Below are 27,503 nucleotides of genomic sequence, written 5' to 3'. Positions count from 1 at the left end.
CATTGACACAGACGCCGGGAGTAAAATACCAAATAAGCATAGCAAGGTTTGTTACTATTCAAATTGTTCCATAAATGGAAACCACCTTATCCAAGAAGTCGGGGTTAGATGTGTCCTTTGTCATCAGCATTACTCACATATTTCACATATATGCAGGTATTTTAAGTGATGAAGCACTTGAGGGTGCTTGTCTTTATGGTTTGCTGAGAAAGATATAGTTCTCCCAGGGAAGATGTGTACTGCAGAGGTCACACCAAGGTGAGAGGGAGGAATGCTGAAGCAATGTTCGGGAACACTTGTTTACAAAGTGCATGATGAGCCAGCAAGATGCCATTGTTGGAAGACACGGCAAAGTTTTTGAGCTTCCCAGATAAGTGCATCCCTTCCTAATGTTCAGCTCTTTCTGTTTATGTTGTAATGAGAACCATCTGGGCTGAAGCATTAGACACAGAAGCTGGCATATGAAAAATCGTATCCTCCTAGTGAAAGGGGAAAAGGGGGAGATGGAGGGAGGGCAGGAGGAAGGCACTTTACAGATGAAGTTAGCACCATCTTTGTCAGATTCAAAAACCTTTTGAAAGCAAATAGGTACGTGGGGTGTGGGGAAGATTTGAATACGGTATAAAGCTAATGGCTGCACAGAAGATTCCTATTGAATCCGCTGTCACAGTGTATTCAGTACCATGAAGGGACCTGACACTAGTTTTAAGCTCTGAGTACAAGCTTTGAAAGAAAACTGAGCTTATGATCCTCGATCATTTGAATTTGAATGATACTTACTTTATAAAAATTAGTGAAAATAAAATTATATCACTTTTCCCTTCCCTTCCATCCCTCCAACCTCTCAAATTCCGCTCCCTTCATGCATTCTCATGCGTACCTCTAACTCCCTCATAATTTGATGGTCTCTTATCCTTTAATTATGTGATTACATACACATATATGTGTGTGCCTGAGGGTACATGTGTGTGTGTGTGTGTGTGTGTGTGTGTGTGTGTGTGTGTATGTGTGTACGTATGTATGTACATGCATATAAATACTGCAAGCTCCTCAATTATTCAATTAAACAGTGTGACTTATGTGTATAGGATTTCAGGGTTGACCATTCTGCATTAGATAACCAACTAGGGCTCATCCCTAGGGAAATCTAATTTTCCCTCTCTCGGTGGTCCTTAGTTTCCTATAGTTATTTCACCTTATAATGTCAAAACAAGGATATTGTCATTGCCTAGGTCGTGTTTAGGTGGCTGTATGGTCGAGGTCTTGTAGGTATAGCTTCCTTGTCACCCAATGTGTCTTCCACAGTGCAGACAAAGGTATTTGCACATGCAGTGAACACATGCATACAACACACACACACACACACACACACACACACACACACACACACACCTATTTACATACAAAAAAGAGTAAGCATTGTATACACTTTATGGTGAGTCCCTGTAAGACTCCTCTAAAGGTGTGTATTGGTTTTTCCAACTCCAAACTTCCCTGATGTCAAAGCTGGAATCTGATGACTGGGGATGTCCATTGAAGTTATTTACAGGCAGAGGCTTTAGTGTTTAGACTTCCTTAAGGCAACAAGAAATATATGGAGCAAACAGAATGAGCTGTACATAATAATTGTGAAAAACACTGACATATTTCTTCGAGTCTATTAAGGCTACAATGAGGCCAAGGTTAAAATATGTGCTTAGGAGAGACCTGACCGAAACTCTTATGTTCTCACTTCTGCTTGACCTTAAGAGTTCACACAAGCCAAACAATGTATGCCAGAGTAGAATCATAGATTTCCTCTTTGAATGTTGACAAAACATTGTTTATTTGTAATAAACTATACACAGAACTGCTTGGGAAAGATTAGATTATTTCTGCTTTTAGGCATTTAAGGAAGACTCTGTGCCTTCATAATATAGATGTCTACCAAGCTAACAAACAGATTTCTGTAGTCCCAAACTAAGATGTAAATACAAATGCATGCATGGTATTAAGACAACACATTAAAAACAAAAAGAACCACAACTGGTGTTTCATATGAAAGAGGCACTCAACATTATTAACATTTCACAATTGTGAACAACCATGGAGGTCAGAAGACACTGGGATCTCATATTCAGTGTGTTGAAAAACTGTCACTGTAGCAGGAGTCTTAAAAGGTCTTATTAATAGAAATCAATCCCGGAGCCAGGTTTTGGGGTGAATGCTGGAAGATCAGAGAAGGAGAACAAGCCACAGCCACCTCACCTTGCCAGTTCCTCAGCTGATCCTGTTTCCTCAGACTGGAAGCTTCTGAGTCCTCATCCAGAATGAATCTCAGCTGAACTGATGCTAAAAGTCTAAAAGCGTAAACAGCTCTAGTTCCTGGTCCTCACGCCTTATATACCTTTCTGCTTTCTGCCATCACTTCCTGTGATTAAAGGCATGAGTCACCATGCCTGACTGTTTCCAGTGTGGCTTTAAACTCACAGAGATCTGGAAGGATCTCTGCCTCCCAAGTGATAACATTAAAGGCATGTGTGCCACCATTTTCTGGCCTCTATATCTAGTGACTGTTCTGTTATCAGACCCCAGATAAATTTATTAGGGTCACACAATATTTTGGGGAACACAATACAATCACACTGTCACCCCATAATTCCACCAATCAAAACTAAATTTGGAAAACCATGTAAAGATCAAGTATTCTTATCTGAGTAATTACAAAATAACAAAAAGGGTGAAAACATGGAAATAAATATATGTATGGTATGCCAGATTTTGTTCTCAGCATCTACTTAACTTCAGATATACAAAAGCAGAGTAAATATTGTCATTAGCAGAATTTGAGAAGAGTGTCATTAACCTGAATGAAAAGATGCTGGATAATAACACAAATCCACAGAAGAAAGGAGCAACTGTGAAGATTACTCTATGACAAAATGTAAAAGATCGTTTAAATATATTTTTTTCTTTAGCATCTTGTTTTACTCAGTTTCTGAAGTTAAATACACAATGTGAGAGCTATATATACATGTGAAATAAGTGTGAAGGTATAAAGGTAAAATTTGTGATGGAGCTGTAGTAAGCTAAAATGTGTATGCTGTTGATATTTAGTTAGCATTAATCTAAATTATGTTATTATAAAGTTTAATGCTCAAGAAAACCACTAAGAAAATAGTTCAAGATACAATATTTGAAAGTATCAGGTTGTTCGCTGTTTCTTTTTAACAAAACAGGTGTTCATACTTTATAGACGAAGAGCATTCATTTTTTTTCAGGCTGAATTTCTAAGATGAGGTGGATCCATTTGCTTAGCTGCTAGTGAGAGCCTAATAGTGGATGACGTCAGAATGGTTAGGAATGCTTCCTGAAAAAAAAAATTGATAGTGAAACACAAAGCCAGGGCTATTCAAGGACAAGCCTTAAACTCTCCCCCCCCCTCTCTCCCTCTATCTTTCCCTCTCTCTCACTCTCTCTACCTGCGTCTTGTACTTCCTTTCTTCTATCCTCCCTTCTCTTACTTTCTGTACCTTTTCTCTCTCACTCTCTTTCCTTGCTGGCTTGCCCCCAGTTAGAATCTCACATGACCTTAATGTGCATTACCTTAATATATTTTGTGAATGAAATACTCGTGATGGTATAAAGGTGAAACAAAAAAATAGAGTAGTAGAAAAAAATCAGCATTCAAAAAGATTTTAAAAATCCATTAAGTTTTAGGTAGCTTGGTCAAGAATAAAAGAGAAAGGTCTCAGATATCCAAAAGCGGTTGGGGCTGGCTCACTATGCTGATGTATGCATTCTGTCCAAATCTGCGAGGATCTCCATTTATTGTGAAGAGTGATTTCTTTGATGAGGGGTGGTAGCTACACTTATCTGTGGATAAAAGGATAAGATTTCAAATGTAGTATGGAATTATTCTGGACTAGCAAAATGGTAGTAGTAGAGTCTTTTCTAATGTTCATGACTTAACTAGTCCTGGGAAGATAACTAGGTTTTCAGTACCAGGCACGATTTCCCTCCAGTTAAGTTCAATTAGACAACAATTTGCTATCACCAATTTCTGAACCCCACTATTGCTCCTCGACCCCCATCTTGCCATGCTAGTCACTGCTGTGCTTCACAGGTATTGGAGCTGGATCAGACTGTGAGTTTCTTCCCTCCTCTGGCACCTTTCATAGTATTTGCTGGAGCCACGGAAGCTAGGCTTCAGGAAAGAGGCTCTTCAGGTCAGATCCAGTTCAAATCATCCAAGTCCTATGTCTTAAGCAATGTGTCTTCAGCCCAACTGGCATACCTCGTGTGTGTGTGTGTGTGTGTGTGTGTGTGTGTGTGTGTGTGTGTGTGTGTGTGTGCCTCTTTGTGTAAGGGGGATATTACTAGTGACCATAGGAAAAAATGCAAGTCACATGATTATTTTGCTAGCTGTTGTATGCTGACAGTTTGGAAACTTTAAATGGGCTAGTTTCTACAAAAAAAAAAAAAAGTTGCTCAAATTGATGTAGTACCATAAACAAACTTATAGCAAATAAGGCTATCAACTTTGGAATGAAAAACTTCCAATCAAGCAAAGTTCAGTGTCAAATGGCATCTCTAGTGGGTTCTACCAAATAGTGAAGGATTGTCATTAATCATTCAGACACTCCCTGTTTCATTCTATATACAGGTATATAGGTATATTATCAACAGAACAAAATAAAACAAGCAAAAACTAAGCAACGCACAGAATCTTTGAGAATTTAGATATAATTCTCATAGCAGAATAAAAGAAAATTGAACCAGGCATGTTTTAAAATAATTCAGCATCCTGGCTACAATTTATCATAGGAATGCAAGGTTGGCTTGACATAAAACTCAGCCATTACAATGAAGATTATTACTGGCAATTGCAATTGCAAAAAAAAAAAAAAAAAAACTCTTGTAGCTAGAGTATTCCTGCCTGGCCCACAGTCAGGACAAATCTCTCTCACCTGCCAGTCCCACAACTGCTCAAACCCGACCAAGTAAACACAGAGACTTATATTGGTTACAAACTGTATGGCCGTGGCAGGCTTCTTGCTAACTGTTCTTACAGCTTAAATTAATCCATTTCCATTAATCTATACCTTGCCACATGGCTCATGGCTTACCGGCATCTTCACATGCTGTTTGTCCTCGTGGTGGCTGGCAGTGTCTCTCTGACTCAGCCTTCCACTTCCCAGCTTTATTCTCCTCCTTGTCCCGCCTACAAACTCCTATTATCTCAATAGATAAGTAACTTTTAACAAAATAAAAATGTTTTTGTTATAAAAATGACACCAAAAAACCTGCAATAGCAGAGAATTTCTTCAGCCTTTTATAAAGCATCTAACAAAAACTACAGGTAACATATATTTATAGGAAAAGGACAAATCTTTCCTTTTTAATATTATAAACAAGACATTTCTATTTTTATTAATTCCTTAAATATTATACTGTTTCTTAACAGAAAAATTATAGATTAAAAGCAAAAGGCATGAAAAATGGAAGAAAAAAAGTAAAACTGTATTTGCTTATAACGTAATTTTTTATATAAATGACATCTGTAATGAACAACACGAAATACTGGAACTATTATTATATTCATCAAATTTGTAGAGTACAAAATGAAAATGCAGTTTTGTTTCTGCTATGTCACCAGTGAATTATTTAAATAATGTTAAAATCATTACATTTGTATTAGCAAAGAAGTAAATGAAAAACCAGTAAATAAATTAAAGGTTTGAATGATGTGTGCACTGTAACCTAGTAGCTGCTAGTAGATTCTGTGGGTGGAGCAACATTCTTTTCAGTTATATAGCTACTGAGGAAACCACCATGTTCTAAGGAATAGTTTCATGTCTGTGGTCACACAGATAGCCTTGGTTAAATTCAGTGAGTCACAAAACAAAACAAAAGGATTTCTTGTAGGCAGGATGTCTTTTCATTCTTGCTTATTATATTACAGACATATGAATACACACAGTTGTACATTTGGATGTATCCATTTGTCCATTTGAACAAAAATATGGAAAGAAAATATCCATCAGTATAAAACCTTTCAATATGATGCATTAAACATCATTTATTTCTGTTGAAAAAGTATTTTTTAATGTTTTTAACTCTTTTTAAAAGCCATTTAATTACTTTTACTTAGTGTGCATGTGTGTGTGTGTGTGTGTGTGTGTGTGTGTGTGTGTGTGTGTGCATGTGGAAGTTGAAGACAATTTCTGAGAGTTTATTCTCTTCTTCAACCATGAATCACAGAGATTGAACACAGGTAATCATCAGGCTTGATGACAAGTGCCTTTATGAGCTGAGCCATCTTGCTGGAGTTATGAGTGTTTTTAATATGACTCAGCAGCAGGTGAGATCAGTTTATTTTCCAACCTTTTATTTCCACAGTCACCACCATATTCTGTGAATTCACCCATAACTGAATGGAATAATTGTTACTTTTTGCTAGTGATTTTATTTTACATGAGAGGCCAATGCTGCCTTATCCCAAGGGAAAGTGAAACATAAAATAGCCCTCAAATCTTCAAATTATCTAAAGTGGAGTATATTTCTTTCGTCTTGGTTAGGATTACTATTGCTGTGAGGAAACACTGTGATCAAAGCTACTTTGGGAGGAAAAGGTTTATTTGACTTGCACTTCCATCACTGTTCATCACTGAAGGAAGTCAGGACAGGAACTCAAACAGGGCAGGAATCTGGAGGCAGGAGCTGATGCAGAGGCCATGGAGGGTTGAAGCTTACTGACTTGCTATTCATAGCTTGCTCAGCCTGTTTTCTTATAAAACCCTGGACAACCAACCTAGGTGTAGCACCACCCTCAATGGGCAGGGTACTCACCCATCAATCACTAATCAAGAAAATACATTAAAGGTTTGCGAACAGCCAAATCTTTTGGAGACATTTTCTTAATTGAGGTTCCCTTCAGTCAAATGACTTTAGCTTGCATCAAATTGACATAAAACCATCTAACACATTTTCTTACTTCCTTTTTTGATGTTGTTGATTAGAACTATGGTCTCATCCAAGCTGAGTGACTAGACTATTCCTGAGCAATATCCTTAAGCCATTTACTTTCTTTTTCTTTTGTATATCCCCCATGCATGCAGTTAAGCTTCTGTGGGACCTTCAGTTGATGGTAGCCTTTAATTGCTGGTGCTGCAGCTTCCTGCCTCACTTAACACCTTCTTTTTTCTTATAAATGTGAGTTGTTTGCCACTAGCAAAGAAAGCTATAGGAGAAAGGAATTATATAGTTTTTTTTTGCGGGGGGGGGCACGCAAAATGTATGAAATATCCTTTAATTTGAAAATTTAAAACGTCTCCTCACATATGGATACTATAATGACATCATTTACCTCTCCCTTTTATCTTTTAAAATCCTCCTGGGTCCTCCATTTGCTCTCAAATTCATGGAATTCCTCTTTAATCATTGCTACATATACATAAAGACAGACAGACAGACAGACTGAAAGAGAGAGAGCCTATTGCCTCCATTTAGTGTTGTTTACATGTGTATGTGATTAGAACTGACCACTTAAGATTAGATTGGCTATCAGGAGCTTTTCCCTGGAGAAGACATTCTCTCTCTTTCTACAGCAGATAACTTCATGTATTTTTTTTCATTCTTCAAATGGGACTTTATAATTCTTTTCAAATGAATATTTCTATTTTACAAGTTTTGTTCCTAGCAGTTTGTTTCATTTCTAACCAAATTTATATGATGTTACAAAAGAGATCAGACCTCTTCAAAACCAGAGTTAATTCCTTACATACACAGCACAGCATTGCTTAAATAAAAGAAAACATGTTAATCACTCCTCAATCATAATTCCACTGTAACTAGTGTGAGGGTTTGCTCAGGTGTTTTCGCATGATTCATCTAAATAAAACAATCAATGTTATTATGAGGTATTGTCGATGAGTTCTTATGTCAATGCTGAAGAGTAACAGGTCACTCTAAAGTGCCTATGTTTTGTCACACCTAACAGTGCCACACTACCACCAGTCTTTTTAAATATCAACCGTACTAAGAGAAAATGGAGCCAATGTAGAAGAAAGTGAAAAAAGGAAGACACTTTCAGGCTCTGTTTGGTGTCTCTATTTCCAGAAGTATTATCATACTGTCATACTAAGTATAACCAACTTGAACTCTTTGCTAATACTTTCTCGTGGGTAGAAATAACAAAACATAGCTTCCAGAGAAGGAAAAGACCAACTCTGGGATTCTCTCTCTTCCCGCCACTCACTGTGCTTCTGTTTCTTGTCTTTTACAGGAGTGACAACTGTTCTCACAATGACGACACTCAGCATCAGTGCTCGAAATTCTCTCCCCAAAGTGGCTTACGCCACCGCCATGGACTGGTTCATTGCTGTTTGTTATGCATTTGTGTTCTCGGCCCTAATTGAATTTGCGACCGTGAATTACTTCACCAAAAGAGGATGGGCTTGGGATGGGAAGAGTGTAGTAAATGACAAGGTAAGTGTGAGCTCGCTGCTCATCTACTGAAGAGAATTTTGCATACATTCAAGCTTGTGGCAGAGTTCTTCCTATAATTTGATACTGAGAAATTCGGTATCAATTTTAAAAAGTTTGTTCTTGCTTGAAATCCTTTTAGAATGCTTGTAATCGTGACACTTCTTAAAACCACTCCTCAGCATCTGTGGAGTTCTGTGTCCAGCCATGTTGCGTGTTCACACACGCTCTCTCTCAAGTTTACAGTAAGAAGGGTATCTTCTTAATTCTAGTCTTCCATAGTGAAGAATGTCAAGCTCATTATAGCTCTTTATTGGCTCCAGCTCATACAATTGACCAGTAAGTGCACTGGAACCCAGGTCTGTCTACCCATAAAGTTCATGCCTTTAATCTATCATGAAACATTAGGATAGAGCTTTTAAAAGAAAGTGAGCGTTAATTTCACCTATTGAAGAATTTGTGGCTCTGACAGTGGGTCAATGACTCTTCACCCATCCGTATTTCTATTACTACTTTGTAAGACTGAAGGTAGCACTTTATCTTTATGATACCATATGAAGCAAATATGTGGATAAAGAAATATCCAAGGATTTTTAAATTGCTCATGGGGTCTAATTGGGGAAAACTAACTTTTAATGTTATTTTTTAAGATTATTGACACATACATTTTTATGTCTCAAGTATTGAGGCTAATGAGATATTTGTGTATAGATACATCAGTCATTTTATTTCTAATTGTATAAATTGCTATTTGCTTTAGGAAAAGACTATATATTTTAACACGCTATAAATAATTTTAGTAGTGGTAGAATATTCTGACAGCTTTGAACATTTTATTATATGATTTTTCCCATAAAATTTGGGACACCTTCATTGTGATTTGATTTTTGTTTTAGTTATTTGAAAGTATGTATATATTTACATATTTCATTTCTATACCATGTTACAGTTTAATGACACAAAGCTTGAATGTTACGGTTTAAACACTTATTGTTTTTTCTCATTTATAAGCTACAGAAATTCTAATTGTAGTTGTTAGTTTATTTGTAAGTGGCCTTTACCTACTAACAGAAGTAGTGATGAGATATTGAAAGGGACTTAATAAATTTTCTATGCTTAACTTCTGGTTGATTCCAGCATTTCCATTACATTTTATTGTTGATTTGTGTTGTTTTCATTCCCCACATAGTGAATTACTATTCATTTTATTTAGGTGATTACTTCTCTTTAACTATATTGGTTATACATATACTTTCTCCATAGACGGGGTGTGACTAGGATGGTGCACCTTAGGCTCTTTCAAAGTTGTTGTTGGGTAAATTATTTTTATTATAAATATGGTAACACACTAATGAGGGAGCCTATTCATCTTAACTGAAAGGTGTTAAACAACTTTATAATGCTGTGTTTACATGTGTACTTTATCCAATTTCTTTATTAAAATGAAATTGGAGCTATATTCCCTTAACTTACTTTGAAAATAAGGAGGTATTTAGAGATGAAAGAAAATCAAGTCGAGTGCCAACAGGTGACTAGCTGCCCAGAGACGTTTCACTGAATCCTGCCTTCTGCTTCAGTTTAATCAGATTTAATTTTTAGGCTGATAAGGGTTTTCTTGACATACAGAATTTTTTGTCCTTTCACAATCAGTTGTCCATAGGTAGTCCTTTTGCTTTGGGTATTTATAAACATAAGTGAATAAAGTCCTATTCTCAGTCAGCACAAAGAACATCGAGAGCCCTTAAATGTTTTATTAAAATACAGAGTATTAACTTGACACACAAAAAAGTACTTAAGAGATATATGTCCAACACTGTGTTGAAAAACAAGAAACGTGTACTTAAATTTAATCTGTCTAGACTCTAGACTTTACATACAAGATTGTGAACAAATGATATTTAAGATTTTTATTTAAAAAATAATTAACAAAGCCATGCTTTTATGCTTCAGCTACCTTTGAACCCTAGGGTCTTGAAGAATCTTTATACTTACTATGTTAGCCTCAGTTGTGACATGAGCGAAGAAAATTTCATTCTTAAAAGTGTATCAAAGAGTCAAATTCTAAAAAGACACAGTGTCTGTTGATAGAGCCCCCAAGTACTTCTAAAAGACCCTATGTCCTGTGGCCCTTCTCTAGGCCCTAACTAGGCTTCCACTTCTGTTACTTAAGCCTCTAGTGCTGCTTTCTCAGACTTATTCCACCCATTGTTACTTTCTTGCTTTATTTCTTGAAAACGACCTTTTGCTGTTTTACTACCTCTTTCATATTTTCCTACAAAGAGGCTTAGTTAACTTGCCATAAAAGCAAAGGAGGACCATCTAGATCTTACATCATTGTTTCTCTCCACACCGATCCCCTGATTCCACTGTCCTTTTACCACCCAAGCTCTGTGAAATGAGTTCTCCCCTGTCATTTTCTTTTCCTTCAGTTCTTAGTCCTCTGTACCCTGAGATTCTTCCCTTCACTGCCCCATAACTTGCATTCCCTAACTTAATAGGATGTGAGTTTCCACTTCCCCTTGGGATCCTCACTGAGCCTTCTGCTGCTTTGTTGAAGACACTGTCTTGGGTCCAACTCGGCAACATTTTCTCTTTTCATTAAGAAATGCTTCAGTAATGTCAGCATCCTTTGCTCACACTCTGGCAGCTGCACAATTCATTCCATACTGTGAAGTCCTGTGCCAGAGTCAGATGCATCGAGCTTCTCTGGCATGCTCATGTTCCCCAGACAAAGCCAAGTCAGCCTTCTTAGATGCTTTTGTTTGTGTCTTATTGTTTACAATGTGGTTCTCAAATTCCAGGTTATACTGACAATATTTGCAAGATTCATTTGCTATCACAAATCACATAATTCTTGCTTGTTGTTGACACAAATTTCAGTTTTTGATGTCATTTCTGAGTACTTCTTTCCAATATTATTGAGTCCCATTAAAAGTATAAGTATGTATGCTTTCTTGAGTTTTGGAAATACTTTATCATTTTTGTGAAAGAATATTTGTAATTTAAGTCTGCCAATCATTATAACGACAGCTTAGTTATTTTAATAAATCATTTACTTTTGGTTAGTTGCACAGTATCTTACATATTATACATATTCAGTAAATATGGCATGAATTATTGAAGTATTACCAATTCAAAGATCTATAACCAATATTCTTGTCTAACAGTTCAACATCATATCTGTATTATAAACTACATCTTTCTTTTATCTCCCAGCATATATATATATATATATATATATATATATATATATATATATCTCACATATATGTGTTCATCATATGTATATACCCATCATGTGTATATGACTATCATACACACACATAGCCATCTTATTTCCTAGTTGTTCCCACCTGACTTTAACATTGCAACCTTTGAGAACTGCCTATGCTGAAATGTTTCTAGTCATTTACAAATTTTGTGATAAAATGTCAAGGACTGGGGCTGGAGAGTTGGCTCAGCAGTTAAAAACACTGGCTGCTCTTCCAGAGGAGGATTGGATTCCCAGAACCCACGTGTTTCCACTGTCTGTACCTGTAATGGCAGAGGGTTTTTTGACACCCTCTTGTGCTCTCCTCAGGCACTGAAAACATAGTCAGTATACCTGCATACAAGCAGGGCAAACACTCACACACATAAAATTAATGAATGAATGAACTAAAATGCTTTAATTAAAAAGTAAATAACTTAGAAAGTTGGGACAGAGTAGCTGCTTCTGGTATGTGTCTGGTGAACTGTTTGTACCCTGTGGGAAAGTCTTTTGACTCAATGTTCTTAACAATAAAATGGCACCAGTAACTTCAGCTCAGAATCACTTAGGTATTCTCAGGCACTGGAAAACCTAGTGTTAGTGTGCAACGGTGATGTCTGTAAAATTATTATTAATGGGCAATAATGTAATCATTAATAAGCATGGGTATTATCAGTCTCTTTACACCCCCCCCCCACACACACACACAAGAAAAAAAAATACAAGGAAAAAGAAAGAACAGCCAAGCAAAGAAAATAAAACCTAATCTACTTTTTGACCTTTTCTATGCTCATTTCTAGGTACTTATCAGAAATTGATACCTCAGTCAGGGACATGGCATAATGTCACATTCCAACAAATAGGAGATATTTCTCAGGATCTGACATTAACTCAAGCTAATTATCCTTCCTACAAACCTCATGATATATCTCACCATTATTTTACAGATTATTTACTTCTTCCTGCCTTTAATCAAGTTTTTCTTTAATACACATTGTCCTCTTAAAGTTACCTAAAACACAATGCAAATTATTTAACTTTTCAGCTCTATGATGAGTTACTTAAGATAGTAATTCAAGGCTAATATGGTCGAAATGTGTGGTTTCCTTGTGGGGTTGCTTACATGATGAATGATAGGTAGAATTTTCTAAAAGTATTGTGCATTTATTCTTACAAGCCTGTAAATGTTTTTAGTTTAAGGCTGAGAATTATTTTAGTAAAATGACTTAGTTATGGACACACATTTTACAAGTGTTGAATTTGAAGTACGTGTTATCCAGGGTTGGTACGTATATTCAGCTTTAACCTGTTACAAATCACAGTCATTTCCCTCAAAATCTTATGGGTCTTCATGTCTCTAGTATTTACCATGCTGCATCTTCTTGGTTTAATATCCTCTTTCTTTCCTTGACTCCAAATTGATGAAAATAAAGTCTTGCGGACTTCCATAAATAAAATTAACCCCTCTGATTTTCCAGAGCACTAGGCAGTAATTTGATTTCTATCAGTTTCCCTAAATTACGGTTTTATTATAAATAATTATTTTTACCACTAGATTAGAAAATGGGAGAATTATGGTTTGTCTTATTAACTATTGTGTCTTTTGTCACCTAACATACTGTCTAGCACATAATTGACCTTAGCTCTCTTTTCAAGCATTGTTAGCTTTAAATCTATTCCCTGAATTGTTTTTCACTTATAAACTTATAAACTAAGCTCAAACTGGCCAAAAAAAAATCATAGAATACACAAGATAATAAATCACACAAAATACAGCTATAACGATATAATAGCCAGCTTACGGAATGGACCATTGTTCTTTGATTCATTCTATTAATTTGTAAATAACACCACATTTTAAAGTGTATTTATTCATTTATTTTCATTTATAAATTTAAATTTTTATCTTATTTTGTGTATGGATGTTTTGTCTACATGTATGTCTGTGTGCCAAGGGCACCTGGTGCCCATGGAGGCCAGAAGAAGGCATCAGAGATCCTAGAACTGGAGTTACAGATGGTTGTGAGCTGCAGCATGGGTGCTGGGAATTGAACCCATGTCCTCTGAAACAGCAGTCAGTGCTCTTAATTGCTGATTCATCTCTTCAGTCCCTTGTTTGCAGTTTTGACATTGTCTTGTTCCAAAATAATTTCAGGTAACTTATTAAAAAGCTATGTAATCAAATTATAATTATATTAAAATTATAAAGTAGAAGTAGGAAATAAGAACAGAAGAAAATTAGGTTCAAGTATCCTGTAATAGCTGGCTCACTGACAATAATTCACAGTTGTAGTTATACTTAACATTCTAAAGTAATTACTCAGCAAATTTGTAGCTCTGTTTGGGGCACTATGTTTTGAATTAAAAAAAGAGAAAAAGTAAAGTTTCATAAAGAAAAATTTTTCCATTGCTATTATGTTAGAGTGAGCTGGGTACTATATCAAGTGATGTCATTTTTTCACAATAAATGCTGTAATGAATTTCATATTAATGTTTCTTGTAGTCCCCTTCAATAAAAGCTGAAGGCATTATATTAACACACAACTCAGTGAAGGCAATTCTTCAAGGAGCTAAACTAATATGGTCCAAGTATATAGCTTTCTCATGGTCCAGTTTAAGCCAAGCAAAGCCTTTAGAGTACTTACAGAAGCGGATGGACTGTTTAACCTTCACACACTCTTCTGTAAGTATAATTTTTCTCAGTCAGGATGGTTAGTCAGTTAATGGTAGTATTATCTGGCCAGGGAACATATTGCTGTTCTACAAGTACTGGACTTTCCAATGATCATTAAAAAAAAAAAAAACAATCGTAAAATGACCACATGGCATGGTAAAAAGAGCATATATTTGCCTTTAGAAACCTTGGTTTTTCCTCCAGGGCCTGTTACATTGACTATTTGATAGGAATTCTCATATGCTTACTGTAAAGGGCCAATTTCTGAAACCACAATAGTTTTACTCATTCATATGACACATCTTCTGATTGGTGCCCATATTTAGGTAGATGATTTATTAAATTTGCTAGTATGTTACTTCTCTGCCCCATAAAGGATATCAAGTGTATAAAACAATTATGTAAAAACCTTTGGATTCAGCAATCAAAATTCTTCTAGATCTGACAGTTTAAATACGTATCAACAATTTTCAATAATGTAACAAAATCAAAACATGTTGAGTCTTATCAAATACAATTTTTACTAATATTTTTTATTATTTGAAAGTTCCTTGCACATAAATTGATCTTATCCATTGATCACCATCTCCCTCCTATTCCTTTAGTAAACCTACCCTGTCTTTCTCCTAGATTCATGTTCTCTCTTTGCTTAATTTTGCTATTAATGATCACTTGCATCCAATTAGTGCTGCCTATTTGCACACGAGTGTGTGACCATTCACTGTGGCAGGAGCAAACCAACAACAGGTATATAGGAGAGCGTCTGTCTGCGCATCCCCCACAGCGATGAGCTTTGTTACATTCCTGTTTTGTTTCATTTTACTTCACTGACAACTGAGCTATCAACATACTGTATAACAGTGTGATCGTTTATTGTTTTTACCAAGAGCTATATAAAAATGTACTATTTGTTCACTAATCAAAAGCACCACCCCTGACCCATTATTACTTTGTATACCACCCAAACACATCTTGCCCAGCACCACATATAAGTTGAGGTTGCTTGTTCAATGCCTAGTCTGCCACAGTTCTACCTTGTGAAATTGTGTCCATTGAGATTATAATGTAGTAGAATTGTGAATGTGTTGTTGTTTTTATTCCTATCTAACAAAGTATTTATTTTGTCTTATAAAGCAGATTCTGTCACCTTACATTTAAAAAAATTTATTTAAGCTTGTTTTTTAATAGAATCCTTCCATCTTGAAAAGCATTTCTGAGTCAGCTTTGGGTCAACAACTATGCTAGGATCTCTGCAGGACATTCTGTTTTCAATCTGCTTACAGTTAAATGAAAAACAATGGAAAAAGAACATGTATGTGTTATTACAGCAGCTAGTGTCATAATGCTATGGTAAGACATGGAAAGGCCACTTAAGGCAAACAGTAGAAAGTGATGTCTCACTGAGTGTGACTCAAAGCTTATTCACAACTAATGTAACAATGGTACAAACTCCAGTTTATCAGACTTCAGGACCAATACAGGTTAATTATGAGATCCTGACTGAAATGCGACACCATTTACATGCTAAGGAGTGTGCATAACCAGCAAATGGAGACTTCTAAGCTGAGCTTACTTTTGAATGATTTCTGTTTTAATTACGAAAAAACAAAAACAAAAATAAGGTGAAATAGATGGGTTGAGTGCTGTAGAGAGGATTTCTTCTTATCGGTCCTCTCTCTATATATATATAGGTACCAATAATTTCTTTAAATTAGTAAAATATAACACTGTTTACTTGCCTTTGTTTCCATGATTCTCTTTCTAGTTGAGTCCATTTTTAATTGTAATGTTACATTTTTAGAAGTTTGCTTCTGATATTTAGCCTGGATTTGTATCACTCTGTTTGCTGCTATAGCTCTCCAAGTGACAGAGAATGACTTACTCCATGCCTGAATATTGAAAAAACATGTTAATTTAGCCTATAGGGAAATAAGTAGTAGGAAGAATGAGAAATTTTCTAGTTTTTCTCAAGATTCAAAACAATATAGAAATATCACAGAATGCCTTCACGGCAATGAGTTCTTTTTAGTACAGTTAGCACAAGTTTTATTTGATAATTTCTCATCAAGTGTATATGTAGGTATAAGCCAAGAATTAAACACAAAAGTAAATACAGCTGAGAGAGGTCAGTGTATCTTGAAATATTCCATTGTGGTCTATCTTGATTCACAGCCTGAATAGTATTCAGATATCTCCTTATAATGATGTTTATCTCAGCTCTATTCTTGTTAGTAGAAGTCAATATTGAACCAGACAAGGTTATATATATATATATATATATATATATATATATATATATATATATATATATATATATATATAATTATTTATTTCTTAAAAATAATGAAAATAGAATGGTAAATGTAGTATACATTATATATTGTAATTCCAAAATGATTTTAGAGTGTTTTTGTTAATTCCTTGAAAAAGACACACATTATAATATGTATTTGATCATATCCATCCCTTATCTCCCTCCAATTTCCACTAGAAGTGCCCCCACATTCCCTCTGAACTGGATATCACTCAAATTTTATGTTGTTTATATCCTATGTCTAATTGTTGCTGCCCTATGTGTATGTGTATGAGGTTATACACTACAGCATGAGCAAGCTACCAGTGGCCACACTCCCAAGGAAACATAGCTCTCCCTTCTCCAAAGACTATCACCCAGAGTAGCTCCTCAGCTGGAAATTGAGCCTCATCAGCCCTTTCTCCATCTATGCTGGAATTTTGATTGTCTTGATTATGTACAAACCTTCTGTAGGGAACCTCAGTTACTGAGTTCACAGCGCAAAGCTATGCCATGTCTTTAAATCAGCACTTCACAGGATATCTCCCTTCCAATGGCTCTTACATTATTTTTCCTCCTCTAATGTGATATTTATTACCCAAGCCTTAGAAGAGGGATTGATATAGATGTCCCAATCATGGGTCAGCACTCATGTTCATTTATCCTCAGCATTTTGATCAACTGTGTGTCCCTGGATTGATCACTGCCCACTACAAAAAGTAATAACTCTAATGTTGATAGCAGTACACAATTATGGGCATCAACATGTATATTTGGAAGTCAGTTTGACAGTATAATTATTGATCTAAGTAAAGGTAGTAGGCTCCTCCCTAGGGCCATGAGTTCTTCACCTGCCAACCCCAATTTAAATACCAAGCATGAATCCCCTCTTGTGTTGCAGGTTTCAGACCCTATCAGAAAGTATCTGGTTACCCTTATATCATCTTGTCTGAGAAGTTAGTGTTGTAGTATATAGGGGCAATGCTGGGTGAGACACATCATGTCATTTCTTCTGCACTGGGATGCTTAGCATCTTCCATCACTATAAAAGCTAGTCATCAGAGAGGAGTTCTCCTAGTCAGTGAGAATCTAATTTCCCTAACGTATCTTCATGTTGTAAGTTTGCTATCAACTCAATAACATATTTCTCTATGTATATTTAATTTTAAACAAAGAAGAGCATTTAGAATTATTTAGAATCGTCATTATTTTCAACTGCACTGAGAAGAACAACATTCTCTTTAAACAAGATATCATCAGCCAGCAAAAGCTGTGCATGCTGTGGCTAGGATTAGAGGAGACTGAGCACCATATGGAGGTTTTATACATCATCCAGTGAACTTGTTAGAGTTCACATGCCAAGAGCTAGGGTGTATGACTGTTAGACTTTCCTTGCTGCTGATATGAAAATGGTATAGTTTCTAACTTCCAAAAGAGTGTTTTGATGGCAAGTCAGCCATTTGTTTCATGCTTAGCCCTTCTCTGGATTTGTGCATTTATCTTTAGTTATTAAAGCCATAATTTTCTATATATATAATGAAGAAAACTAAGATTCACTTTTTCTTTTACAGTTGAGACAATAAAAATTTCAAACGCATTTTAGAAATGCTACTCTTTTTTCTTTTTCTTAAAGGAATCTGCAGTATTATGACAAAACAAACAAAAAGCCACACAAATACTCAGACTGCTATTTGGGTAGTGACCACTGGCATAGGCGTTTTGTTTATTTGCTATTCATGTACATGTACATTTTATATGTTTTTTTCATTCATTCTTGATTTTACTATTAACTTTATACACCTAAAATTGAGAGAAGAACCATTGGTAAAACTTAAAATATCATTTCTATTTGTAATCTTACAGCAACAAAATATATCTTAAGCTAACTATCTTAACTCTTATACCACAATTTCTAGTTTACCTTTAATGCTCTATTTCCATGAAACTCTAGAGTCTTTCCATTCAGTGATTTTGTAGTCTTGTCTAAATACATAATACATTATATAATAATAAAAGGCTATGCAGTCTTTTACCAGTGACCATTGTCTAGATTATTGTAAGTAACAAATATCACTCCACTTCTCTTGGAGAAAATTATTTCATAATGTGAGCACGGCACATGTTAGTTCAACTGTTCATCACAGAGAGTCAGTGTAGCATTTTTATCATTGTCTCTCCCTTTTATCCAACCGGAAGCTAGAACAGAGAGTGGCCAAATGCTTTTTCTCAAGGCCCTCATAACCTTTAAGCTCAGTCATATTTTTTAGTGGGCTTTAGATATAGTTTAAATAACAACAGAGCCATGTGCTATGCATTTCCTGTATCGTTGAATACTTTTTGAAGGTGGGCATAGTGATATAATTCTCAACTAGGGCATTTTATGGAAAACAATACTCCAAACAAAAATTTCAGACAAAAAGTCATTGCAGAATTTGGAAAGCTGACACCTCTAACTGCTGTGACTTTTCCCCCAACCATTTCATAGATGGGTATCCTTGTCATACCATAAAACTTCCTTTTAGACCTTATTTCTAAACTAATAACATGGAGCTAAAGTGGAACTTGCTTCATATCTTTTATCCTTTTATGTAACTCATTGCTGGCTCATTTTTTGGCATGTAGATAAATCACAATATACTTATATTGTATAATAACCAATAAATAGTACTTGTATTTTCAGGTTCCATTTGTCACACACACACACACACACACACACACACACACACACACACACACACACACACACACGTATATATGCTATGTCTACCCCATGAAAGATATTTATGGAAAAGTTTCATGTCATGTGCTGAGGTTACAAAGATCAATAAGACATGGATCATCAGCCTTCAGTGAATTCAGAGTATAGTGAGAACAGATACCAATTAAATAATCACATGGTAAAGAAAGTGCTTATATACTTCAATAAGTGTTATGATAGACACAAATTAAAGTGCTCTGAGAGTGAAAATGTGGGAGACAAAGATTATTTTAAGGTTAGTGTATAGGCAAGGCATTCCATGGAAACGATATTCAAATTCAGGGCAAAATATGAAAGGAAATTAGTCATGTGAAAAATTGGGTGAGTAGAAAGAATGACTCTAGCAAGCAAATATTTGGAAAACTAAAGTTATTTCGCAGGGGTTCGTATGTAGTGAACACAAAAAAGGAATGGTTTAAAAGTGCTATTTGTATTCCATGGTCCATGAGCTACTGTTGGAGAGATTTAAGAACAGGAGTAGTGTGGTCTAATTTGTTTCCTAAAGCTCTCCCTGTAGCTATAGTGGCTAAAGACTGAACAGGGTTAGGCCAAACCAGAAGAGCACAAAGGGGAATTGTCTGGAGCAAGTGATAGTAATTGAGACAAGAGCTACCCATACGGAAACTGGGGATCCTTCATTAAGAAAACAGAAAGGGGCTGGGTGGTGGTGGCGCACCCCTTTAATCCCAACACTCGGGAGGCAGAGCCAGGCAGATCTCTGTGAGTTCGAGGCCAGCCTGGTCTATAGAGCGAGATCCAAGAAAGGCTTCAAAGCTACACAAAGAAACCCATCTCAACAAACAACAACAAACAAACAAACAAATAAACAAAAAAGAAAACTGAAAGGGGTTGGTGCGTTTAGGGAAGCTGAAAAGATAGAATTTGTATATTTTTATTACAATAGCAATTTGTAGACTTCTATCTACATTAAGTCACAATTTTTTGCAGTCTTAAAACATTGCCTTATAAGTTTACCATAAGCTGAGTTGGAGTTCTGCTCCGTGGAAAAAATTGAGGTCATTCATTGTCGGTGATCATAGCTTTTCTTTAAAATCCTTCCATTTGGCGTAATTCTTCACTCATTAATTAAAGAACCATATGTGAGTGACTTGTAAGAATGAAAATATTAAAATATTGTGAAATTTTATTAATAATTACATTTTCTACTGTTCATTTTCCATGTAAACAACAAAAATTGGTTCTCTGGGAAAATGGTGCCTGTATTGTGCTCTATGTGTTTTCTCACTCAATGATTTTAGGATTTACTGACTGTTCAATTTACTTTTCCTAATTTCTCTTCTCTACAAAAAATGATACATATTTGAGTATCTTTTCTTTTTTTCTAGAATTTAAAATACAGGTTGGAAATTTTTAAGAAGCATGGTAAACCCACACTCTATTAATTTTTGTGTTTCCCAATAGAAAAAAGAGAAAGGTTCCGTCATGATACAGAACAATGCCTATGCAGTGGCTGTCGCCAACTACGCCCCCAATCTTTCCAAAGATCCTGTTCTCTCCACCATCTCTAAAAGTGCAACGACACCAGAACCCAACAAGAAGCCAGAGAACAAGCCAGCTGAAGCCAAGAAAACCTTCAACAGCGTCAGCAAAATTGACAGAATGTCTAGAATAGTTTTCCCAGTTCTGTTTGGTACATTTAATTTAGTTTATTGGGCTACCTATTTAAACAGGGAGCCTGTATTAGGGGTCAGTCCGTGAGTCTAGACATTGGTTACATTTTGGCTATAGCAACATTACACTTGGTTTATTTTGCTATGTACAGTCTTACTAATAACTGCTAATTTATGTCCCAATATGTACAGTATGTATATAGTGGTAGAGCTTACCAGTAGAACTTTAAAGGGTACCTGCATTTGCTAACTCATGGAAATACAGACAGAAAACATCCCGTGCCAAAAGAACCATTGCCTTTTAAAAAGATTTACCTTAGGACCTAGTTTAAAGTGGATTTCAGATCACGCAAATTATTTCCTAATGTTCTAATTATGATGAAAGTTGAGAATCCTATGTTACCCTTTGCAAAACCTTTGTTTTAGATATTACACTAAAAAAATGTCTACTGTTACCTAAGGATGATCAGAATTTAGCATTGTTACTCAAATATGAGTTCTGCATATCTGAATATCTGAAAGTCTGATCCGATCCCTCCAGGAGGGTTCAGAACCACTGCTAGTGTAATGGGAAGCTTGACACACATATGGAGAAGCTAGAGATGTGAAAACAGCCTTTAATTACTATGTAGACTCTCTAGAGCCATGTACATATTACAAGCATGACAAGCTCAAATAGCTATGAGTCACCATGACAGGATGTTGATTATGCTTACATTTAAGAACTATTGGAATGTCACCAGTTACAGGCGTCATTATATTTTTAGCTTGAGAGTTTATTTAAATGTGGTAACTGAATCTTACAGCTCACTACAATCATTGGAAACTACCTAACAGTATAAAAACGAAGATAAATGGACTTAGTTTTCGAGGCACATGTTGTCAGCTGACTTTTTCTGGTGCTGGAGAGTGGAAGAAGGCAGCCATCTTGTCTGCAGTGGAACAAAGTTCATTCATGTCAGACTAGAAAGCTGTGCCAAAAACTCCAAGTGATGAGAATTCATAGGTGTCCTAGGTATAGATGAGCACTTATATGATTCTCTTCTTTCCTGTTTACTGCAAATTCTGCCTTAAGGCTTCTTCTCATCAGGAATCAGAAGCCACTAATTATAAAGGAAAGGGCAGTTAGTTGGCACATTTTTCTGTCTGGAAAGCAGCTCTTTCAGGTAAGAATTAATATAAATCTGCTTTTGTAAATTGCAACTTTAAATTTCATTGACTCGAATTTACAGCAGCTTTGTATAACAGAAGAGGTTTTGGTAAGAGTTGAACATTTTTAAACCACAACTTTAAAACATCATTGACAGATTATGGATTATGTCACACAAACACACACATACACACACACACACACACACACACACACACACTCCATGTAGCTAAATTAGAAAACATAATTTTCAATTTTATATAACTACTGATTGTTAATGGGTAAAATTCATTTTTTCTTTTAGCACTTAAAGACATTATTTATGCCCCTGGAACATGCTAAAGTTAACAGTGTGTTTTTGTCAAAACCAAATTACGTTTGACTGACACGTACATTAGCAGTTATTAGTTGACTTTTAAAATTAAACGCAACTTCATGATGATGTTTTTTGTAGAAACCTAAGTAGTCAAATAGTGGCATTTCTTGCAATTTTGTACAGTATTTGAGTATATATAGTGCAAAAGAGGTCTGTTCACAAAATCAATAAAAGGGGCATCTTCTGAAATAAGCAAACTCAAAAAAAAATATACCTGCTGTTCTTTTGTCTCATTCAACTTTTTGATTTTCTTTTCTAGTGTGATTGATTCTACTATGTGCTTTGCATGATTGTATTAATACCAGGGTCACAGCTGCATCTTATTAACAGAATTCGCTATAAAGACAGCCTTGACATTAAAAACTTCCTCACGAAAAGTAATTCATAAACCTTAATAAAATTATTACATAAGCCAATAAATGTATTTTGTTAATTCCCTTCCAGTTACATCTTCTTTATTATCTAAATAATTTTAAAGTGTGAATATCATCCACACAATGAAATAAAAGATACCTGTTTTCTTAAATACTTATACATTGAAAAATTTCGAGAAAAACTTAGGGACAGTTGCAGCTGTATGTGAAAGACTGTAATAGTTGAAGAAAAGTTGTTAAGATGCTTTCTGTGGTGTGTGTTGCCAATACATTAAGAACAATTTAGGGTGGCTGAAGAGAGCTTAGAGGTTAACAGTACATATTCCTCTTGCAGAGGACTGGATTTCAGTTCCCAGCATCCACACGGTGGCTCACAAGTGCCTGTGACCTCAGCTCCAGATCTGACACTCCTTGCAGGAATCCATGAGTACCCTCACATATGTGTGCACATACCTCACTCCACATAATTAAAAACGTGAAAATGAATAGATTAAACTTCTGTCATGCCCCTTTACTCTATGATTATAAATTCCATTATTATAAATATGTACATATGTAAAAATAGTTCTAAATAGTTTTCCACAAGTAATCAGAAAAGATCTCTCTGCTGTGATTATGTTGATGGTAGTACTTTTGCTAGTTTTTTTTTTTAATGGAGTGGAAAACTTACCATTATTGTGATTCCTTGAAATAACAGAATTAGAATTTTTTCATTTCAGTCACAAAAATCATATTTGACTCTAATGACATTCTGATACAAATGATCACTGTAATAGCACTTTTCAGAAGAGATATATCATATATTAATATTTGCTTTTTGACTCACCAAATGGCAGGTTAATATGCTGTAATGCTGTATAAAGACTTAGACAGTCATGGCGTGTGCAGAATGTACTTGTATAGAGAGATGTAAGCACATTATACCGCGACTTCTCCAGCTGTCACTTAATTTTACTTACTGTTTTAACACTCCCTCAGTCCTGTATAAACATCATTGGGATTTCAGCCACAGACTCCAGGTGAAGATAGTGTATTCTTTTCCTTATAAATAACTAAAGACCTCTATAAATCTGTAAATTAAATTAATACTGAGAATTTATGTGCCTACTATGCTAAAATGTGGGCTGTTTTCTTTTTTCTCCTACTTTCTTTAACAATAAATATGGTAATAAGGTAAACAGACCATATCCACTGATTTTTTTTTAAAGCTGGCAACCCAATAGTTCAAGATATTTTCAGGGATGTATTGCAAATTCTCACAAGTCTGGATGAGTGAACTTTTCGACAATATTTCTAAAACATTCTCTTAAATAGTGCACATTTTGTTAAAATTAACAAAAAATATTATTTCACTTACAATTTCTTTGGCTAGTATGTTTCAATTAGATATAGATACAGTCTAATACTTATATGGAGAGAGACGTTTCTCCTCATTTCACAAGTTATGTGACTTTGTTTGTACTCTTGGTTGAGGGAACTGAATTCTGATACAATAGACTGTATGGAATCTCTACAGTGCAGATATTTGGGGAAAATACCAAAGCTGTGTGGATATTTACCATTGTACTTTGGGATGGCCTGTCATCATTTCATTGAAAAAAAGTGAAAGCAGCTTGTTCTGTTCTGCCTGGTCATGATGCCTAGGCAGCTGTGTTCTGTGTGCTTTTGTGTACTTCAGAGCCCCAGACACAGATCTGTGAGACAGAAACATTTGTTACTTAACTGAAATCTGGAGACATAATACTAAATGTGTGATAACTGTTATTAAATTTTAAATATCCCTATACATGCACATATCCTTGAGGCAATTATTAGATTTATTTTCATTTGACATGGTTCAAACTTTCAAGTGAATCACGAGAGAACTGGTTACTGACCCAAAATTCTATTCATTTTCAATTATCATAGGTCTTGTTAATATTTTTCCATTTCCTTTTATTAGCTTGAAGATTTTGTTTAAAGCCAGTAAACTGTATTTTATCGAGGCATTTCACAACACAATCTGAAGTGTATTGTTACTCTCTTACAAAAGAAGAGCAGATCTATTTGAAAAGGTTAATAGCAGTACAATAAGTGCAAGGTTTAGTTATTAATATCTACACAGAAGTGGTCTCCCCTGAAATTTAGCAGTTAAAGAAGAACAAAACGCAAAATGAGGAGGGGTGCAGTCACCTTTGTTTAGAGCCATGAGTGCCGCCCTAAAGCGACTACCAGCATGTGGACAAGAACAAATCACAAGATAGTTCTCTATTGGATTGATGCCTTAAAATGAAAGTAAGTGCTTATTGAAATTACTATTAGCATTTATATTGAGTATATTAATGTTTTCTTCAGGTTTTAACAGCTCCTATTTTCAGCAAATCCCAAAAGCCAAGTGAGAAATACATATCACAGGGAAAAATGAGGATATTGCTAATTGAAATAAGCAAAGTATTTCTCTATTATAGCTCTTAAGAAGGCAGATAATTTAGACACATACACAGGGAGAGAAGTGTATGTACTTATTTATACAGAGAAATATTTAACAGTTATGAATATATCATTATATGTATGATGTCTAAATACTAAAATTAATAAAGTTCCCATAAGATATCTTTGAGTAGGAAAAATGTAATAGTAATAATATATCTTCAAAAACATAAAAAAATCTTAAATCTGAGTACATAATTAGACACTATATATCCTGTCATCATTAACTGAAATATTCTATTTATTTGGTTATAAAGAGAACATCTTTTATAGGACATTCTTACCCCATTTCAAAGAAAATTATTTTGCATTTAAATTATAATATCATGAAATATTTCCAGAGGCTAATATTTAGCAAGGTTATATTGTGTATAGCCTTCTGTGTCTGTGGTGTGGTTTGTGATTAGAAGTTATGCAAGGCTTTTAGTTTTATATATCAAGAACATCAGTATAATATATAATGTTAGTGAAACTTAACAAAGAATGCTTTTCTTTTTTGGTTTGCATTTTTGCTGCTATCTTTTTGAGAATCCATCCATTCAGAAAGCCTCTACCCCCTATAGTATGAGAAGAGACAGGGAGAGAGGATGGTGGGGGAAGAAGACCCATTAACCTCCTTTTGGAAAACCCCCCAAAAATAAAGGCCCAGATAATGTTTGCTTTAATAATTACCTAATGCCAGGTGCCTAATACTGCTTCACACAGGTTAAGTGTTATTTTCTGTGCCACCCATAATGTGTTTTTTATAAACTGGAAACACACACACACACACACACACACACACACACACACACACACACACACACACATAAATACACAATTCTGGTGAGGATGCAGGAAAATAGAAACAATAAACACTGCTGGTGTAAATTTGCAGCCAAAAGAGAAATCAGTATGGCTGTACCTCAAAACTAAACCTAGAACCACCATATGGCCTGGCTATACTATACTCAGGCTTATACCAGAAAGGATCAAAGTCTTCATATGCATACCCTGTGGCATTATGACTACAGCCAGGTTCCAGATACATTCCAGGTACCCACTGGATGAATGGATAAAGACAAATGTGATATTTAATGGAGTATTATTTATCCATAAAGTAAAAAGAAAAATGTGATGTTTTAAAGAAAGTGGGAGGAACTGGAGCTCTTCAAGTTACTTAGCAAAATAATCTAGACCCAGAATATTTCCTCTCATATGCAAGGCTATGCTATAAATGTGAAAGTAGAAGAGTGACTGTTTGTTAAGAGGGAGGGACTAGTGGGGAGGCGAGAGTGACCAGAAATAGGGAAGGTTATGATCAAAATACATTATTCACATACACTAGCATGTCATAATGGAACCCAATAGTTTATAATTAATATGTTCCAATAACAAAGAAATACAAGAGTGGTTGGAGTGTGTCAAACAAACAAACAAACAAAACCAGAAAGCCTCTACCTAAGTTTCAACATGTCAAAAATCAAGGGAAATACATTGTGCATCAACCCAGTGTCCATGTGTGTGATGTTGCTCATTCACTAACATTGGTTACAAACTCATTTCTTAGACTTTCTTAAATTTTCCATATGTGGCCTGCACATGCTCATCAGATATTTTAAAAATTCTTAAAAGAAAGTACTGCTCTGTTCCTTTCTTTGTGTTTTCTTATTTTAGCAGTACTTTTCTTGTTTTCTGTACTGTTAGTTTTGTGAAACCCAAATATATTGGATTTAAAGGATTTTATATTAATTTATCACAACTTTTGTGATAATTCATTATGTGTAGAGGGAAAAAAAAGTCTAAATAGTTACCACATGAATGTTATTTCTGTGACTGTAGGGTAGGAGTTATCTCACTTGGCATGGTATTTTCAGCTTTCATGCCTGTGTAGAAGATTTCCTTTCAAGCAACAGACTGTAGAATGTGAACTGGCATTATTAAATGACTATGAAGAAATTACTACGGAAACTATCTTAAAGATTTGTTTCCACATTCTCTTCTTCTTACAGTGTTTAAGGTAGGAGTTGGACTTTGCTTTCAGTCTAGCATGTTTGTGTCTAAAGAGAAAGTGACTTTCAGC

General features: G+C 35.3%; 1 protein-coding gene across 4 annotated transcripts in view; it reads left to right on the top strand.

Moving 5' to 3' along the window:
* Gabra2 (gamma-aminobutyric acid type A receptor subunit alpha2) overlaps positions 1–24,154 on the top strand; it is a 140,981-nt gene extending 116,827 nt beyond the window's left edge. For 3 of the 4 annotated variants that reach the window (XM_052735081.1, XM_052735080.1, XM_052735079.1), the window contains exons 9-11: positions 8,267–8,469; positions 14,220–14,399; positions 20,864–24,154. In XM_052735081.1, coding sequence (XP_052591041.1) covers positions 8,267–8,469; positions 14,220–14,399; positions 20,864–21,160 — 680 coding nt within the window. In that variant the 3' untranslated portion in view covers positions 21,161–24,154. The remainder of the gene's footprint in view (positions 1–8,266; positions 8,470–14,219; positions 14,400–20,863) is intronic. The other variant, XM_052735082.1, reaches the window with a different exon arrangement.
* The last annotated feature ends 3,349 nt before the right edge of the window (positions 24,155–27,503 follow it).

Source organism: Peromyscus californicus, unplaced genomic scaffold (genome assembly GCF_007827085.1).
Source record: "Peromyscus californicus insignis strain IS unplaced genomic scaffold, ASM782708v3 Scaffold_13__1_contigs__length_99412109, whole genome shotgun sequence".
Lineage (NCBI taxonomy): Eukaryota > Metazoa > Chordata > Mammalia > Rodentia > Cricetidae > Peromyscus > Peromyscus californicus.
The sequence above is the reverse complement of the archived record's forward strand: the minus strand, read 5'-3'. Positions and strand labels throughout refer to the sequence as shown.